The sequence below is a fragment of the Echinops telfairi genome, unplaced genomic scaffold (assembly GCF_000313985.2).
Source record: "Echinops telfairi isolate 266 unplaced genomic scaffold, ASM31398v2 ScPeMD7_7469;HRSCAF=8507_0, whole genome shotgun sequence".
NCBI lineage: Eukaryota > Metazoa > Chordata > Mammalia > Afrosoricida > Tenrecidae > Echinops > Echinops telfairi.
Genome location: NW_022111372.1, coordinates 23,789,868 through 23,807,880, shown reverse-complemented (window position 1 = coordinate 23,807,880; position 18,013 = coordinate 23,789,868). Strand labels below are relative to the sequence as shown.

The 18,013-nt window shown below is 46.8% G+C and overlaps 1 protein-coding gene and 1 non-coding gene across 4 annotated transcripts in view; both read right to left on the bottom strand.

Moving 5' to 3' along the window:
• Window positions 1-17,677, bottom strand: part of EVA1C (eva-1 homolog C) — a 93,376-nt gene extending 75,699 nt beyond the window's left edge. For all 3 annotated transcript variants that reach the window (XM_004711290.2, XM_045284939.1, XM_030888838.2), the window contains exon 1: window positions 17,484-17,677. In XM_004711290.2, coding sequence (XP_004711347.1) covers window positions 17,484-17,643 — 160 coding nt within the window. In that variant the 5' untranslated portion in view covers window positions 17,644-17,677. The remainder of the gene's footprint in view (window positions 1-17,483) is intronic.
• On the bottom strand, window positions 9,815-9,975 carry LOC115873665. Its single transcript, XR_004048554.1, has one exon. It is a non-coding gene; the product is annotated as a U1 spliceosomal RNA (small nuclear RNA).
• Window positions 17,678-18,013: the final 336 nt, after the last annotated feature.

The following is an 18,013-nucleotide window of genomic DNA, read 5'->3' as shown; positions in this document are numbered from 1 at the left end:
TGTGTGTATGGATTGGGATAACAGTTGTATGAGCCCCTAATAAAATGTTAAAAAAAAAAAAGAGGTTCTGAAAAGCTTGTGTAACAGTGAGTGACAAAAAAGACATGATTTGTGGCAGACGGGGGACTGGTTTTACCACCATGACAATGCACCTGCTCTCCCAGCCATCTCAGTGCGTCAGTTTTTGGTGAAAAACAGCATGCTTCTCTTGCCCCACGCACCTTACTCACCTGACCTCGCTCTTCACAACTGCTTTTTGTTTGTTGAATGCAGAGGGACATGAAAGGACAGCGATTTGACTATATAAGAGGTGAAGAAAAAAAGAAGAGAGGTCCTGTCAGCCATCCAAACACGAGTTTGAAAAATGTTTCCAAGAATGAAATCGCAGATTTGACAAATGTCTTAAATGCAATGGAGAGTACTTTGAAAGTGATAAGGTTGTTTTGTAAAAAGACTTAAAGACATAGCTTTGGGGTTAAAAGAAAAAAATCCATTTTGTGGGGTCCCCTGTTCTTTCTTGCTAGTCTCTTGTTTCGTCCTCAGGTTTTAAATTTGTTATTTTACTTCTATGTGTTTTAAATATACTTATTCCACCATTGTAATCATTTTATTATTTGAAGTCTTGGGAACTCTATTGTTAATTTTTAATGCAACATATTGCTCACAGGATGTAATTTTGAATTTTGTGTTTATTATCAGCAAGACAATGTTTCTAAGTAGAGGATATTTATGTGTGTTTCCCTCCCACCCCCCAGGCGCCCTGATACACTACCAAACTTGGACAATTCTATGTTAGTTTCTCAGCTTGGCTTTCTCAGTGAAAGTAATACAGATCAAAACTCAGATTCCTGGTCAGTCACATCTGTAGCTACATATGCTCATGGGATATATTTTTTTCCCTACTAATTGCAAGGTTAGCAGTTTGAAATCGCCAGCCACTCCTCAGGAGAAAGACAGGGCTTCCTACTCCCATGTGTTACAGACTTGGAAACACATAGGGGCGTTTCTGCCCTGTCCTGCAGGGTCACTGAGTCAGCACCAACTCGATGGCAGTGGGTACAGCCCTGAGCCCAGACGGAGACACATTTCTCTGTCATCTTTCTTTGCAGGAAGGCTGGTTCATTTCTACCCTCTCTTCATAAGGCTTAACCCTTCAAGGTGCAGGTTTTATCTGAAGGTCTTAGTTTTCATTCCTAACCTTACAGTGGGATAGTGTTTTGTCTCCTGTGCTGTTACAGCTGCCAAATTCTGGTTATCAACACGATTTTAAGGCCAGAGAGAAGGACCAGCTAACTTCTCTGGTTCTCTGCTCCCTCTTCACCTTTTTTTCTGGTTATTTCTCATACTTGGGTACTAACACACACATATTTAAGGGTGTTTGTTCAATTTTATCCAGAAGTTCTAAGTGTTTTGTGGAGGGAATACATTCAGAACATCAATTCCCCCAAGGTCTCAGAAACAGATTACACAGTCTATTCTGGAATCCATTTTCTGGGGGGACAGGGCCAGCGGTTCTATCTTTAGAGAGGATATAAAATGAACACTACTCACCAATCCTGGGAGAGAGGGCTCTGATTCACTGAGAGATAACCATTACAGAAGTGACATCTCTTTCAACTACTTATATTTCATTTTATTTGTTTTCTTTTCTTTATTTAGAGTTAGTGACGCTTCCTGGGTCCAAATCCCCAAAAGTTACTTAACTTCTCTTTGCCTCAGTTTCTTCAATGCATTATAATAGTCATAGTAGCCTCCTCATAGGGATAAAAGGACCAGATAAATTAATATACAGAAGTACTTAGAATAAGGTGACCAGACGTCCCACTTTTGGCGGGACAGTCCCGATATTTTTAATTTGTCTTGCGTCCCGTGGCATTTTTAAAAAGTCCCGATTTTTGGAAAGAATGAACAACAAGCTAATGTATACAGTTTTCAGCTGCCATATGGCTATTTTGCCAGGATATGAGTTTTATCAATGGCGTCCCGCTTTACCAATGTTAAAATCTGGTCGCACACAGTGTGCTATGTGGTGGAGAAGTCAATGGTATTTTTAACTTACCAGCTTCTCTTTCATGAGCTGAGGGAAGTCAAGTGAAGAGTGTAAGGCCTATGCTTTGGCCATCGCTTTCTCTGGAGACAGAGCACGTGTAGGGCCCAGGTTAGGGCTGACAGCAGTAAAGGGGATGGGTGAAGTAACCCTAAAGGGAAGAGGGAAACTCAAAACCAACTGGAGTCGCTTGGTCAGCCATCCTTCACACCTGAGACAGTCCTTCCAGCACTGCAGTCTGGGTGACTCTAGCATTTATTTTAAGAGAGGTTATTTCCTTACAGAAACATGTACCAACAAGAGCCTCATTAAAATACTAAGACTATCATTCAAACATCAGTGGCCCCTCTCCTCCCTCCCTCTTCCTCTAGGTCCATTGCTCAGCCCAAATGGCAGGAGTGTGGATTTTCTATGACAGACTGGGGAGCTGGCAAAGGGAGGGCAGGGCAGAGAGTAGGGGCAAATAACAGAGGGAACTCCAAACTCAATGCCATCGAGTCAATTCTGACTCATAGGAATCCTACAGAAGAGGGTAGAATTGCCCCCGCTGGGGAGGAGGGGGATGTTCTGAGACTGTAACTCAGTATGAGCGTAAAAAGCCCTGACTTTCTCCAACAGAGCTGACTGGTTGTTTAGAACTGCTGACCTTGTAGTTAGCATCCCAATGTGTGACCACTACACCACCAGAGCCCCTCTCCTTATCTCTATAGTGGTGTTTTTTCAAGATTTCAAAAGGCGGGGCTTTGAAACAGTTTATTCTGGTTCAACCCCCTGCTGAGAATTTGCCTTTCCACCCTAGAATCAACATTTCAATAAGGTCATCCAGGAATCTCTAGAAATCACCTGGGATCTTATGAAACTATTGATTGCGACTCTGTAATTTCTGGGAGAAAATGCAAATTCTCAGGAGGTCAAACTAGAACTGGTTCAAAGCCCTGTTTTGAGGTACCCAGCTGACACCCAACGCACTGACTGCTCCACCAGAGAAAGATGTGACACTGTGTGGTAGTAACATAATCTGTTGTCAATTTGAGAGGATTAAAAGTGAAGGGGTGGAGTTTAGCCTGTCAATCAAGTCACAGTTTGATGACCTCATTTGGAGGCACTAAGGAGATAAATAGCTCTCTGGAGGTGGGGCACACACTCACTCCCTGTGAGACATTCCTGCTGACAAGCCACATGGCGCTGCACTAGAGCCCTGGAGCTGAAGGAGCCACTTAGAGACCCCTGCCAGCACCAAGATGCCTCTACTGCCACTGGATCCACAAGACGTTCCACCCACTGGCCTGTGAGCTTTCTAAATCCAGCATCATTACATGTGTTTCATGAGTCTGAAGAGGAATTTATGGATCGGTATCCGACATATAGGCTAATATTGGACTCATGGACTTGATCTGGACTGGGCTGAGATATTTTCTCAATATTCAATTGCTCTTGTATATAAAGCTCTTTCTTATACACATATGTGTGCCTATGAATCTGTTTCTCTAGTCTACCCAGACTAACACACACTGTTTACGAAGTCTGACAGATTTGTAAATCCCACGGAGCAGGCCTACTCATTTGCTAAGAATTGAAATTGACTTAGCAACGGGTTTGTGTGTTGGTTTTTAAGCTAATGTGCCGCCACCCATCTGTCGGTTGCCTTTACTGTGGTGGCCGGTGTGTTGCCATGATGCTGGAAGTAATGCGCCAACATGTCAAGCACCAACAGGCTCCCATGGTGGACAGGTTTCAGTGAAGCTTAGAGTAAAACAGACGAGGAAGAAAAAGCCCGGCAATCTCTAACAATCAGATATTGAGAACTCTCTGGATCCCAACAGACCAGTATCCAGGGCAGTCCTGGAAGAGGGGTTGTCCAGGTTGGATGGGACCTGGGACCTGAGAACACCAGGACTTGGGAAGACAGCACAGAGTCGAGTGGCGTTTCACTCATCCTGCTGTGCACGAGCTTGCCCTGAGTCGGAGCCAGCTCTGTGGTAACTGACGACGGCAACGTGCTGTTTAAAGCATGGCTTCTGGTGCTCAAAAACACCGAGAACACACTTCCAGGACATGTACATTTACTTATAAATGGCATGCCCTTCTACTGTTGATATGTACTTTTATGAATGAATTCTAAGTAAAGCTCCCAAAGTCACCGCCACCATTGTCAACAAGCCAACTCCAACTTACAGTGACCGAGGCTATAGGTTTCTGAGGAGATAAATCTTTCCGGAAGCAGACAACCTCATCTTTTCCCCTCGGTGCAGCTGATGGGTCTGACCCACCAACCTTGAGGTTACCAGTCCAATGCTTACCCAACAGTGCCCCCAACGCTCCTTCCAAAAGAAACAGAAGCTCTAATACTTTTTCCTGCGTCCCTTTGGCTCGCCTTGTGCATGCACCCATTTTGGATGGGTGGTGATGAAAGAGGCTTAAGGCAGAGATGGACAAGATGGATAAGACTCAGTCTACTCGGTGGACAATTGCAACACTGGTGGTCACTCAGGGAACATCGAGAAGAATTCGACACTCTGCGTTCTGCCTTTGTCCTCACTCAACAACCACACAGGTCTACACTCAGCCAGGTGCAGCCTCAGGCTCATGCCCAGGTGTTACACACAAACGAACAAACGACTCTGCTATGCTTCTTTACTGGGTGGCCGTCGGCAAGTGAGCCTGGTGTTTCAGCTGTGAGAAGACTCATACTTATCTCATCCAGTTGCTATGAGGTGAAGTGCTCCCTCCTTTTCTGTCCGCCCCTGAAGCTGCTACGAAGCTGCCCTTCCCAATAAAGTGCCGGGAAGCTAACACCATCAATTACTAGATCACTTCTTGATGAGACCCCTCTTCCTCACTACAGAAAGAGCCGGCATTCCCTTTTCCCAAGGGAGAGACTTCCATGGAAACAGACGAGTGCGTTCACATGCTTGTTCTTCGTCTCTTTTTCTTTTGTGGCAGCTGGACCCCTCCCGCGGACACCCCGTCTGTTTTCCTTTGGTTACAAGCTGGTTTTGCATGCCACGAAATATTTGAATGTGAAGACAACCCCTGAATAGGAGGATGATTGACTAGGGCATAAGAAAACAGAGAGGTGTGTGGGTGAGTGTGCGTAGGGAGACGGTGGTGACCCGCCAGCTGGGAAAATATGAAGGGGCTTCGAAAGGCTGGTGGGGGCGGGGATCCCACTGTCTCTGGATTCCATTTTCCCACAAACATTTTGAAGCCCCTCATACAGTCCTGGTCTCTCTGGTGGTAACCTTAGGCAGAGGGGGAAGGGATGTTAGGGATTGAACTGTGTCCTCTAAAAATATGTGTTAGCCCCTCGACCTGTGAATGTAAATTCCACTCGGGAACAGAGTTTTCTTAGGTTGGTCAGGCCCCATCAGTGCAAAGCGTGTCTTAACTGAATGGCTCTTGAACTCTAAGAGGAGATTAGTCATACAGTCTCACCACCTATTGCTATCAAGCTGTTCCAACTCCTGGTTCCCAAGGCTGTAAATCTTGGCAGGAGAAAACAACCTCATCTTTTCCTTGAGAGGGGCTGGTGGGTTTGGACTGCCAATCTCATGGTTAACAGCCCAGCTCCTAACCCATAGAGCCAGAAGCAATGCGGAAAAATGAACACAAATGGAGGCACGCCCCATGGAGATCATACGGGAATCCAGCCCAGAAGCTAGAAGAGATCAAGCCTCCCCCAAGAGCCAACAGAAAGGTTCCCTTAGAGCCAGCCCCCGGAGCTCGAGCTTCTAGCCTCCTGGATGGTAAGAGCGTGCATTTCTTTAAATTACTCACAGTAGCTGTGGTAGTTATGTAGTCAATTGGACAGTATTAAGCGAGAAGGGGGTGGAGCTTAGCCTGTCAATAAGGTCACAGCTTGATGACCTCATTGGGAGGCGCTAAGGATATAAATAGCTCACTGGAGGCAGGAAGCAGGCTTACTCCCTGGGAGACATTGCAGCTGACAAGACACATGGACTAGCTAGGGCCCCGAGTTGAAGGAGCCCGGTGGAGACTCCTGCCAGTACTGAGATGCTTACAAGGCCACTGGATCCATAAGACTTCCCACCCACTGGCCTGTGATCTTTCTTTTGTGTTTGTTTGTTTGTTTGTTTTTAATCATTTTATTAGGGGCTCATACAATGCTTATCACAATCCATACACATCAATTGTGTAAAGCGCATTTGTACATTCATTGCCCTCATCATTCTCAAAGCATTTTCTCTCCACTTAAACGCCCGGCATTAGGTCCTCATTTTTCCCCTCCCTCCCCACTCCCCCCTCCCTCATGAGCCCTTGATAGTTTATAAATTGGTATTTTGTCATATCTTGCCCTGTCCGACGTCTCCCTTCACCCACTTTTCGGTTGTCTGTCCCCCAGGGAGGAGGTCACATATAGTTCCTTGTAATTGGTTCCCTCTTTCCTACCATTTGCCCTCTACCCTTCCTGTTTCGCCACTCACACGCCACTCACACCACAGGCTCATCCACCCTGGATTCCCTGTATTTTCAGTTCCTATCTGTACCAGTGTACATCCTCTGGTCTAGCCAGACTTGCAAGGTCGAATTCGAGTCATGGTAGTGGGAGCGGGGAGGAAACATTTAGGAACTAGAGGAAAGTTGTATTTCTCATCGTTGTTACATCGCACCCTGACTGGCTAGTCTCCTCCCCGAGACCCCTCTGCAAGGGGATCTCCAGTGGCCTACTAATGGGCTTTGGGTCTCCACTCCGCACTCCCCCCATCATTCACTATGGTAAGATTTTTTGTTCTGATGATGCCTTACACCTGATCCCTTCGACACCTCGTGGTTGCATAGGCTGGTGTGCTTCCTCCATGTGGGCTTTGGCCTGTGATCTTTCTGCATTAGATGTCATTGCATATGTTTTGTGAGTCTGAAGAGGACTTTAGAGATTGGTATCAGACATATGGGCTATTATTGGACTTCTGGACTTGATCTGGACTGGGCTGGGGTGTTTTCTCAATATTCAATTGCTCTTGAATAAAAAGCTTTCTTTTTTAAAAAATCGTTTTATTGGGGGCTCATACAACTCTTATCATAATCCATGCATATATCAATTGCATAAAGCACATTTGTACCTTCGTTGCCCTCATCGTTCTCAAAACATTTGCTCTCCACTTAAGCCCCTGAGGCTCTTTCTTATATACAAATGAGTGTCGCTCTGGATTTGTTTCTCCAGTCAACCCAGACTCACACGGTAGCCCTAGGTCACTAAGATGGGGTCTCTAGGCATGCTTGCGTGCACACCTGAATGAAGTAACACTCGTTGCCATCAAGTCTGTTCTGACTCACAGGGAACCGATAGCACCAGGTGGAACTGCCCCTGTGGGTTTCCAAGACTGTTAACTCTGCAGGAGTAGAAAGCCTCCTCTTTCTCCCAGCTGGTGGTTTCAAATGGTGCTGACCTTGTGGGTAGAGGCCCAATGCAAAGCTCTCTCTGCCGCCAGGGCTCAGGCAGGTATGAGCCCTCCCCTCTGAATACCAGAAGGAGCCAAGGTGGCAATGTGGTAACATGTTGGACAGCTAACCGTAAGGTTAGCAGTTTGAAACCACCAGGCCTTCTGCTGGAGAAAGATGAGGCTTTCTACTCCCATGAAGAGTTGCAGTCTCTGAAACATACGGGGCAGTTCTAGCCTGTTTCGTAGGGTCGCTACGAGTTGGAATCCACTTGATGGCAGTGACTGGATTTGGGGTCTGAGCACCAGGAAGGACCCTCTGTTGTAGTGGGTGAGACACTGGGCAGCTAGCTGCAGTCAGGGCTTTGAAGCCACCAGCCACTCCATAGGAGAGAGATGGGGTGCTTTAAAGTCTCAGAAACCCCAAGGGGCAGTTCTCCTCTGTCCTGTAGGGTCGATATGAATCAGAATTGACTTGATGGCAGTGGGCTTTCTGTTGTTCGGAACAGCAGAGCGCAGGTTGTCGCAGAGGCTCCTGGGAGTTTTAGGAGAAGAGGTCAATACCTATTCTTCCTAGGACCGATTAAAGGCAGGATCGACGGGGTGCAGCCTATGCACCCATATATATATTTCCTTTAACTCCCCAAGAGATTGCAGTGTGTAACGAGGGCTTCGATTCATCACTCCCCTGAGCAGAACAGGAAGGTTCAACCCCCAAAGTGGACCATTGGGTCCCCTCCGCAGGACTTGGCTCCCACCCTGGCTGCCAAGGTCAGTGGAATGAATCACTGCATGTCCACATTTTAAAGTTCACAGTCAGGTGAATACGGGCCCTGCGTGCGGTGCTCAGTACTAAGAGGAAGGTCCTCACTTTGAGCCCACCAAGAGGCTCCTGGAGAGCTACGTCTAAAAATTAGCCACTGGGAACATCTGAGGTCACTGTGGGTCAGGATGGGCTTCATGATGACTGGTTTTGTGGCTTAGGGTTCCTGGATGGTGTCTACTAACACGTTAACTACTAACTGAAAGTTGGTTGTTCAAGTCTACCTAGAAGTGCCTCCAAAAAAAGGCCTGGCAATGTATTTCCAAAAGCCGACCACTGAAAATCCTACAGAGCATCGTACTATGCCGACACACAAGAGGTGACTGAGCCAGCCAAGGGCGACTCATGGTTTTGTTTGTTTGTTTGGATGGGCTTATATTGCTGGACTACGAATTGTCTGCTTGCTTGGGTTACCGACGGCTAAAAGTGAACTGTCATCCCAGGGAGACTTTTCAAGCATGCAAGTCTGTCTCTTTGAGGTCTGGGGACCTTCTCCAACCAAGGAGAGCCTGTTTTCACAGGCTTGTTTCCACATCCTTTCCCTCCTGTCTCCCCACCTCCACAACTCCATCTCCTAGGGTAAAATGAAGGCACGCTAAGTACTACTGTGTCCCACTACCCCTCTGTCAGTGTGTCCTACTGTGGTCGCCTGCATGTTGCTGTGATGCTGGAAGCGATTCCACCAGAATTTCAAATACTGGCAGGGTCGGGTCCCCGATGGCAAACAGGCTCAGCAGGGCTCTCAGACTAAGCCTGAATAGGAAAAGGGGCTTGGTGTTCTATTTCTTAAAAAAATAAAAATAAACACTGAAAACCTTATAAAGAGCAGCAGAGCGTTGTCTCATACAGTGCCAGAAGATGCACCTCTCAGGTTGGCAGGCACTTAAAAGATGACTGGGGAAGAGGTGCCTCCTCCAAGTAGATGTGGATGGAGTCAAGGCTTTTAGGAAACTCACTTGCTATGGGGCACGAGTCAAACAGCAAGAGAAGAAACAGCTGAAGACACTCATGAACCACCAGGAGGTGGAATGTACAGAGTATGAATCTAGGAACATTGGAAATAATTAAAAATGCTGTCAGATGCCATCAAGGTGGTTTGGACTCATGGCAACCCCATGTAACACAGAACAAAATTGTTTGAGTTCATGATTGGAGCCCCTGCGTCGGTCCATCTTGATGAGGGCCTTCCTCTTTTCCACTGTCCTCTACCCTCAGAGTATGATGTCCTTTTCCACAGACCAGTCTCTCCTGACAACATGGCCAGAGTGTATGGGATGAAATCTCTCTATCCTTGCCGCTAAGGTGCATTCTGGCTGTACTTCTTCCAAGACAGATTTGTTTGTTCTTTTGACATCCCATGGAACTTTCAATATTCTTCACCAGCACCATATTTCAAATGCATCACGTCTTCGTTTGTCTTCATTATTCAATGTCCAACTTTCACATGCTTATGAGACAACTGAAAAATACCATGGCTTGGGGCAGGCATATCTAGTTTTCAAAGTAACATCCTTGCTTTTCAACACACACACACCCCCCCCCCCCGCCGGGAGAGCGTGAATACAGTCCCCCACTACAAATTATGCAGTCGAGTTTCCCACATTTGGGGAAATCACAGGGGTCAGCACATCCGGAGTGCACTGGATAAGCCTCACCCTGGGAAAACCACCTGCGTGATCATGGTATCTCCCCTGCCAGTTAAGTATGCTTTTCAACATTTTAAAGAGGTCTTGTGCAAAGTTACCCAATGCAATGAGTTGCTTGATCTCTTGACTGCTGCTTCCATGAATAAGCATTGCTTGTGAGAGCAAGCAAGATTAAATCCTTGACAACTTCAACCTTTTCTCCACTTATCATGATGTTACCTATTGGTCCAGTCGTGAAGATTTGGGTCTTCTTTACATTGAATGTAATCCACACAGCAGGCTGACATCCTTGAGCTTCATTAGTAAGTGCTTCAAGCCTTCCTTCCTTTCAGGAAGCAAGGTTGTGTCATCTGCATATCACAGGTTATTATTAACCTTTCCTCCAATTCTGATACCACCTTCTTCTTTATATAATCCACATTCTCAGCATGTATATTGACCTAGTATGGTGAGAGGTTTTAACCCTGACACACACCTTTGCTGATTTTAAACCACACAGTAATTTCTTGTTCAGTTTGCGCAACTGCCTCTTGATCCATGTACAAGTTCTACATGAGCATAATGAAGTGTTCTGGAATTCCCATTTTTCTCAAGGCTATCCATAGTTTGCTATGATCCACACAGATGAATTCCTTTGCATAGTCAATAAAACACAAGTAAATATCTTTCTGGTATTCTCTACAATGAGGCAAGATTCATCTGACATTAGCAATGATATCACTTGTCCCACTTCCTCTCCTAAATCCCCCCTGGACCTCTGGCAGCTCATTGCAATGTACTGCTGCAACTGTTGTTGATCTTCAGCAAAATTTTACTTGCAGGGCCTATTAATGATATTGTTCTATATTTTGTGCCGTCTATTGGGTCATGTTTCTTTGGAATGGACACAAATATGGAACTCCTTTCCTGGATGGAGCCTTGTTTTTGGCTCATGCTTTCAGTGAAGCTTGAACTTCTTCCTTTAGTACCATTGGTTCTTGCTCATGTGCTATCTCTTTGATGTTGACTAGTTCTTTTGGTACAAAAGAGCCAAACAGAATATATCAAAGGGTCACTTGAGAAAACAAAGTATTATAATACAAAGTGGAGTTGGTTAAGATGACAGCGTATTCTTTCCGTCTTCTTTTGATGCTACCTGCATCATTCAATATTTTGCACCCAGAACTTTCAATATTGGCTTGAATTTTTTCTTGAGTTCTTTCAGATTAAGATAATTCTGAACATGTTCTTCCTTGTCAGTTTTATAACTCTAGGTCTTTGCACATTTCATTATCATATCTTGCTTTGTCTTCTTGAGCTGCCCTTTGAAATTTCCTGTTTAGCTCTTTGGCTTCATCATTTCTTCCATTGGCCTTAGCTCTCCTCTATGATTAAGAGCAAGTTTCAGTCTCTTTTGACATCTACTTTGGTCTTTTCTTTCCTGTCTTTTTAATGACCTTTGCTTTCTTCGTGTATGATGTTCTTGATGTCATTACCAAGTCTTCTGTCATGAATGTTCAGTGTATAAAATAAGTTCTTGAGATGTTCTCAAAATTCAGGTGGGATCTACTCAAGGTTATATTTTGGCTCTTGTGGATTTGTTTTAATTTTCATCTTCAAACTGAACTTACATATGAGCAATTGATGGCCTGTTCCACGGTCAGCTGATATTGAACTTCTCCATTGTCTCTTGCCACAGATGTAGTCAATTTGATTTCTGGAGAAGTCCGTGTGTATAGTCACCTTTGTGAGATGAAGAAGTCATGGGTCTTGCGAAATTCTATCATGGGCTCTCCAGTTTCATTTCTTTAACCAAGACCATATTTTCCAACTACTATTCCTTCCTCTTTGTTTCCAACTTTTGCATTCCAATCACCAATAATTAACAATGCATCTTGATTTCATGTTTGATCAATTACAGTCTGAATTTGACCAAACATGCAATCAAGATGCATTGATAACTAGTGATGAGTAGAATGTTGAAGGTGAAAACCAAGAAGGATCTGTAGTTGGAAAATATGGCCTTTAGTGACAACTGAAAATATAGCATATTTTTCAATACCAAGAACATACTTATTGCAACTATATTTTTTCAACAACATACACAACATCTATACATGCTGCCCCCCCCCATGGAATATACATGAATTAATGTATATTCCATCTATGGAGACAGTCAATGAGAAAACTCAATCAATATAATCAGTAAAAATGAAATGAGAGAAAAAAAAATGAAATGAGAGGTCAGCTGTGGAACAGACCACTAATTATTCATATGCAAGTTCAAGGTGAAGAAAACCACCAGAGCTAAAATATGGTCTGGAGTCTATCCCATCCAAATTTAGAGACAACATCAAGAGCAGACTTCACCCAGTGAACACAAATGACCAGTCAAGCTGTCGGATGACATCAAAGATATCATACATGAAGAAGATAAGAGGCCATTAAAAAGACAGGAACGAAAGAAAATGCCAAAATGGATGTCAGAAGAGACTCTGAAACTTGCTCTTAAACATCGAGTAAGTAGCGTAAGTGAAAGAAAGAGATGATGAGACAAAAGAGCCAAATAGAAGATTTCAAGGATGGCTTGCGAAAACAAACTATTGAAAAGTGGAGTTAGAAAATGGATGGAGCATAAGCCCAGGGAAGAGCACACTTGCTGGCTCTTAAACGGAAAGAACTGGATGTAAACGCAAGCTTCACGTTGCAATGTTGAAGAATTCTAAGGGAAAACCATGGCTGATAAAGCCAAAAGCCAGTGATGAAGAAGACCCGAAAAAAGGTAAGTCGACATGGTGTCAGCAATAACGGACCCTCACGTGACCACTGTAGTGAGGCAGCCCAGGGCCAGGAGTTCTCTCGGAATTCACACCCGGAAAGAGTTTCAGCCCATTCCTTCTAAAGTCACCCACAATCACTCAGAACTTCTTAGAGAAGGAAGAGAGAGAGATAAAGAAAAAGAAAGAAAGAATAGAGGAAGAAGGAATGAGGAGACCCTGCTGGCCTTACAGAAAAAAAAGAATAACAGATCAAAACACAGAGCATGAGCAAGAGTTGAGGGACCAACTGAAGCCTCGTCTAAAAGACAGGACAAAAAAAGTCACTGAGACAAACAAACTCACTGCCAGAGTCAATTGTGACTCATAGTGAGCCCATAGGGCAAGATAGAACTGCCCTTGTGGTTTCTGAGACTCAACTCTTTTTTTGTTTAAATCATTTTATTGGGGGCTGGTCCAACTCTTATCACAATCCATACATACATACATTGTGTCAAGCACATTTGTACATTTGTTTCCATTATCCTCAAAAACATTTGCTTTCCACTTGAGCCCTTGGTATCAGCTCCTCATTTTCCCCCTCCCTCCCTAAACCCCTCCCTCACGAACCCTTGATAATTTATAAATTATTATTATTTTGTCAAGTCTTACACTGTCCAACGTCTTCCTTCACCTAATTTTCTGTTGTCCATACTCCAGGGAGGAAGTTATATGTAGATCCTTGTGATTGGTTCCCCCTTTCCTACCCCACCTTCCCTCCACCCTCCTAGTATCACTACTCTCATCACTGGTCCTGAAGGAATCATCTGTTCTGGATTCCCTGTATTTCCAGTCCTATCAGTACCAGTGTACATCCTCGGGTCTAGCCAGGCTTGCAAGGTGGAATTGGGACCATGATAGTGGGGGGAGGAAGCATTAAAAAACGAGAGGAAAGTTGTATATTTCATCATTGCTACACTGCACCTGACTGGCTCATCTCCTCCCTGCCACCCTTCTGTAAGGGGATATCCAGTTGCCTACAGATGGGCTTTGGGTCCCCACTCTGCACTCCCCTCATTCACAATGATGTGATTTTTTTGTTCTTTGATGCCTCATACCTGATCACTTCGACACCCTGTGATCACACAGGCTGGTGTGCTTCTTCCATGTGGGCTTTGTTGCTTCTCCGCTAGATGGCCGGTTGTTTATCTTCAAGGCTTTAAGACCCCAGACACTATATCTTTTGATAGCCAGGCACCATCAGCTTTCTTCACCGCATTTGCTTATGCACCCTCTTTGTGAGACTCAACCCTTTACCTGGATAGAAAACCTTGTCTTTTTCCAGCAGAGCAGCTCGTGGTTTTGAACGACTGGCTTTGCAGTTAGCATCCCAACTCATAACCACTATGTCACCAGGGCCCCTTCGGTTTTAGCCAGACTCAAACTCACTGCCATGGAGTCAATGCTGACTCACAGCGACCCCCTGTGGGTTTACAGGGGTAGAATGCCCAGCGTTTCTCCCACAGAGCTGCAGGTGGTTCTGGATTGCAGCCCGATGAATAACCACTACATTATCAGGGCTCCGCCACTTTTAAAGGCAGAGACTACTTTGAGTCTGATGGTGAGAATACCAAAAGGCAATTGCCCTTCGCCCACCCCCCTCCTGCCCCCTCCCGAGAACACACACTCCTTCCCAACCCTCACCCTTCAGGCCTAACTCCCTGCCATGTTCTCTGGACCAAAAAAAACCATGGGATAGTATTGTCCTCTACAAACAAAATTTCAAAATCAGTGATCCATTTGGGCCTCTTGGCCAAGTCCTCAATTTGGGAATGCAGTCAGAGGAACAGAACTGAGTTCCAAGGAGGAAAATGGAGGGAAGCCAAGCACATGGAGTTCGGGATCAAGGAGCAGAGTCACTGCTTTTGCATGAATGGCTCTTGCCTGTCCCTGGGATGCATTTTTAATGCAGTGATGACAGCTTCCCAGTGGCCCCTGGCAGCATCTCAACAACTCCAGGGACGAGGGAGAAGGTGGGGCTTATTAGGGCACTGTTTTCCCAGCAAGCTTGAGGGTGATTAGCACAAATCACAAGCTTGTAGGTAGTGTGAGGGGTGCCCCTGAAGCAGCCTCTGGCTTATTAAGAGTGAGGTCCAGATGCTGGAATTCCCAGTGACCCAGGAAAAGGACACCGGCTGACAGTATTAGGATGGAGCTCACGGAAGAGCTGCAGAGAAGAGAAAGCCGGTGGTCACTCTTCAAACCCGCAACGCTGACCTCCGGGGAGGCTCTACGCTGTGGTGAGAACGAGGCGGAGGACCTTGACATACTGCTGCTTTCTTTCACGTGGGTGGGTACCCCCGCCTCACCGAATCCCCTTGCTGGCAGGGCCAAGGAATTCCAAGTCCCCACCTCCCACCCCCAGCTCCCCTTCTGATCCAGTTTTTGAAGTTTCCTTGTTTAGAAACCTATCTCTCTAGCCCTGGGATATTGTGGTAAGGCTCAACAGGGTTGTGTGTTAGGGGGTGGGCCCACAGTCTGGTTTCTCTATTCCCTTCCAAGTCCATAAAAGCAAACAGGACCACTAGTTGAGGGAAGCAATCAGTGGGTTTAAGGCTGTAGGGGAGGGAGGGGGGATGGGTTTGGAGTTATGTGATCAGGATTCATTGCTTCAATTAAATATTCAGCCCAACACTCGGGCATCTTTGGAGCTTAGAAACCTTGGACGCTGTGGTTCACTTGGCTAAGGGGGCCCTAAACGTTTATTCAGTCAAATTAGCCAACTTTGGAAGGCAGCATCTTTCTTCCAGAGCTCTTTCGAGTTCCCACTGTCACACAATGTAAAACTTGGGTTTAAAGGTGAGGATGCCTGCGGTTTGAGGGGGCAGTATTTTTCTTTGCTTCCTATAAAAGGGCACTTAAAGAAAAAAAAGACTTTTGATCAGTAGCATCCTAGTCTTGAGGTCTCCAGAGGAAACCTGCTGGGAGTGACAGTCAGGACTGGTCTCCCATGGGCCTGGCAATATCACCACCTACTGCTGGCTCAGGGAGTTTGAAGCTCCGAGGGGATTCTTCCTCTGGAAAGCAGGGAACATTACTGTCCTGATTTATTTTTCTTCTAAGAACGCGCCTCAAGGCATCCATTTCCCTTAGGATCCAAGTTGGGCTTCTAGTTTGGCTGGTAGCTCCAGGAGTCTGTGGGTGGCACAAGTGGTTAAGTGCTCAGCTAACAACTGTGAGGTGGACAGTTAAAATCCACCCAGAGGCACCTTTGAAAAAAGCTCTGGCAATCCATTTCTGAAAGATCACACAGCCCTGGGAAACCCTGTGCAGCGGGGTTCTACACACACACACACACACACAGAGTTGCCAGGAGTGGGATTCAATCCCAGTACCACGGATGGTGCTTTGGGTTTGATTTGTTTTGATAGCTTCCTGCAGGCAATTCCAAACGTGTGTGGTCACCTACAGGGTGCTGCTTGCCTGACAACTGCTGCACTGAAGAAACAAACTCTAAGTGTCTCTCCAAGACGCGAAAGGAAACTTATGGTTACACTGCCATTGACCTGAAGCACTATTTATTCAGTTGGAATGATGTCACCCAAAATGGGCTTGTCAGCTCTCCATTCTCTCCTGACGGCACTGAGTGCAACCCGGCAGCAGAGTTCGGAGCGGTTCCCCAGAAGACAGAAATTTGAAAGATGCTATTAAAATCAAAAATCCATAGCCCTGGAAAAACCCGATGCAGATCTCTGGCACACTTACCAGAGCCTGTGGTCCTGACCCTGTGGTACTTGATTTTTTTTTTTTTTAAAGGCCTCTGATTTGCTTGCCAAATAGGCATATCTTGGCTTCCTTGGCCTTGTGGGAATACTGCCTTGGTATTAAATATTCAAAGCAAAGACCTCTGACCGAAGGGCTCTCAGCTAACAATGACATTCTCTGTAAGTAAACTAGGAGCCTGACTTCGCTTCTGGTTTGTCAGTGTTTTCTGCCTTGTACTAGGCTACTGTACAAACAGGGCTGGCGAGGGACTCCCTTTTGCCATGCTTACACTGCAAAAGACCCTGCACTGCGTCGGGGAGGGGGCCACTGGTCTATGCAAAGCTGGGTCTGGCAGAAGCTGGGCTGGCCTGGGCCGGGGAAAGGCAGAAGCCTCCAGCCTCACCAGAGGGAGACTCGAGAACGTTTTTTTTTCCTTAAGCCGTGGGAACACTAGTTAAAAGAATGCTGCTCCGCTTCCATCATCCACCTGCAAACTTCTTTCACTTTGCATCTCAACTAACTACCTGAGATCAGTTACAGAGCCCAGGTCTGGGTCCTCCAAAAACAAGTCCCGTTATCTCTGGGTAAAGGAGACCGAGATCAGATAAGGGAGCCCGGTACCTTTTGGCGGTAAAGTCCTGGCCGAAGTCTCCTCTCCCTTCTGTTCAAGTTTCTTCTCATCTCTCACCGAATCTGTAGGAGACCAGCGTAACCCAAGAAGCTCTCGCCTCTGGCTTGCGGCTCGGCTTGGAGTCAGCTGTCCCGTGGGCACGTCTCCCTTACGTGGGCGCCCAGAAAGTTCACCTGGCCACAACTGAGTGCGACAACACGTGTCATTTCTCAGCTCGCGGTCGCTCTGGTGGATTACCGGGAGCCAGAGCTGGGTTCGGTGCTGAGAAGTTGAGAGGGCAACTCCAAATACGTTACCTACTTTCCTTTTAGGGCGCTCCCCTGCCAAGGGCTCACACAAGGCAAACAAACAAAAAAACTGGCCATGCGCGCCCCAACTTTAATCCAGCCTGGCCCGCCGCGTCCCCGGGGTCGCACCTGGAGGGCAGTGACTCTTACCAGAAAAGTCCGTGAGCGCGGCGATCTCTCTGGAGCAGACCAGGACAGTGCAGTAGAAAAGGCGCAGGAGCTGCCCCGGAGGCTCTACCTGCCTGCGGAGGCTGGGATGCTGAGCGGGCAGGGGCCCCGGAGACCGGCGCTCGAGTCCCCGCAGAAGCATGTTGCGGGGTGCGCGGGGCGTTGCCGGGCGGAGGGCAACGTCACATGGCGGGGCAGGTCATGCTCTTGTGGCTCCGTGACTTCCCTCCGGCTCCTCGCGGAGTGGCCCCGTACCTCTCACCGGCTCGGCCAGTTGGGGCTCCCCAAGCCAGGGGCGGGGGCGGGGAGCCGGGGCGGGGCGAGGAGTCCCGGCAAGGATCCGCGTCGTTTCCCCGGGGAAGGAAGCTCAGCCGAAGGAAGCTCGGCCGCCCGGCGCGAGAGGAAACCAGGAGGGCAAAAGGGAAGGAGTAGCCTTCGTGCCCCGCGACTGCCCAGGCGGGTCTCTGGCGCGCTGCCCACCGCGGAGGGTGCCCCCCGCAGCACGCGGACGG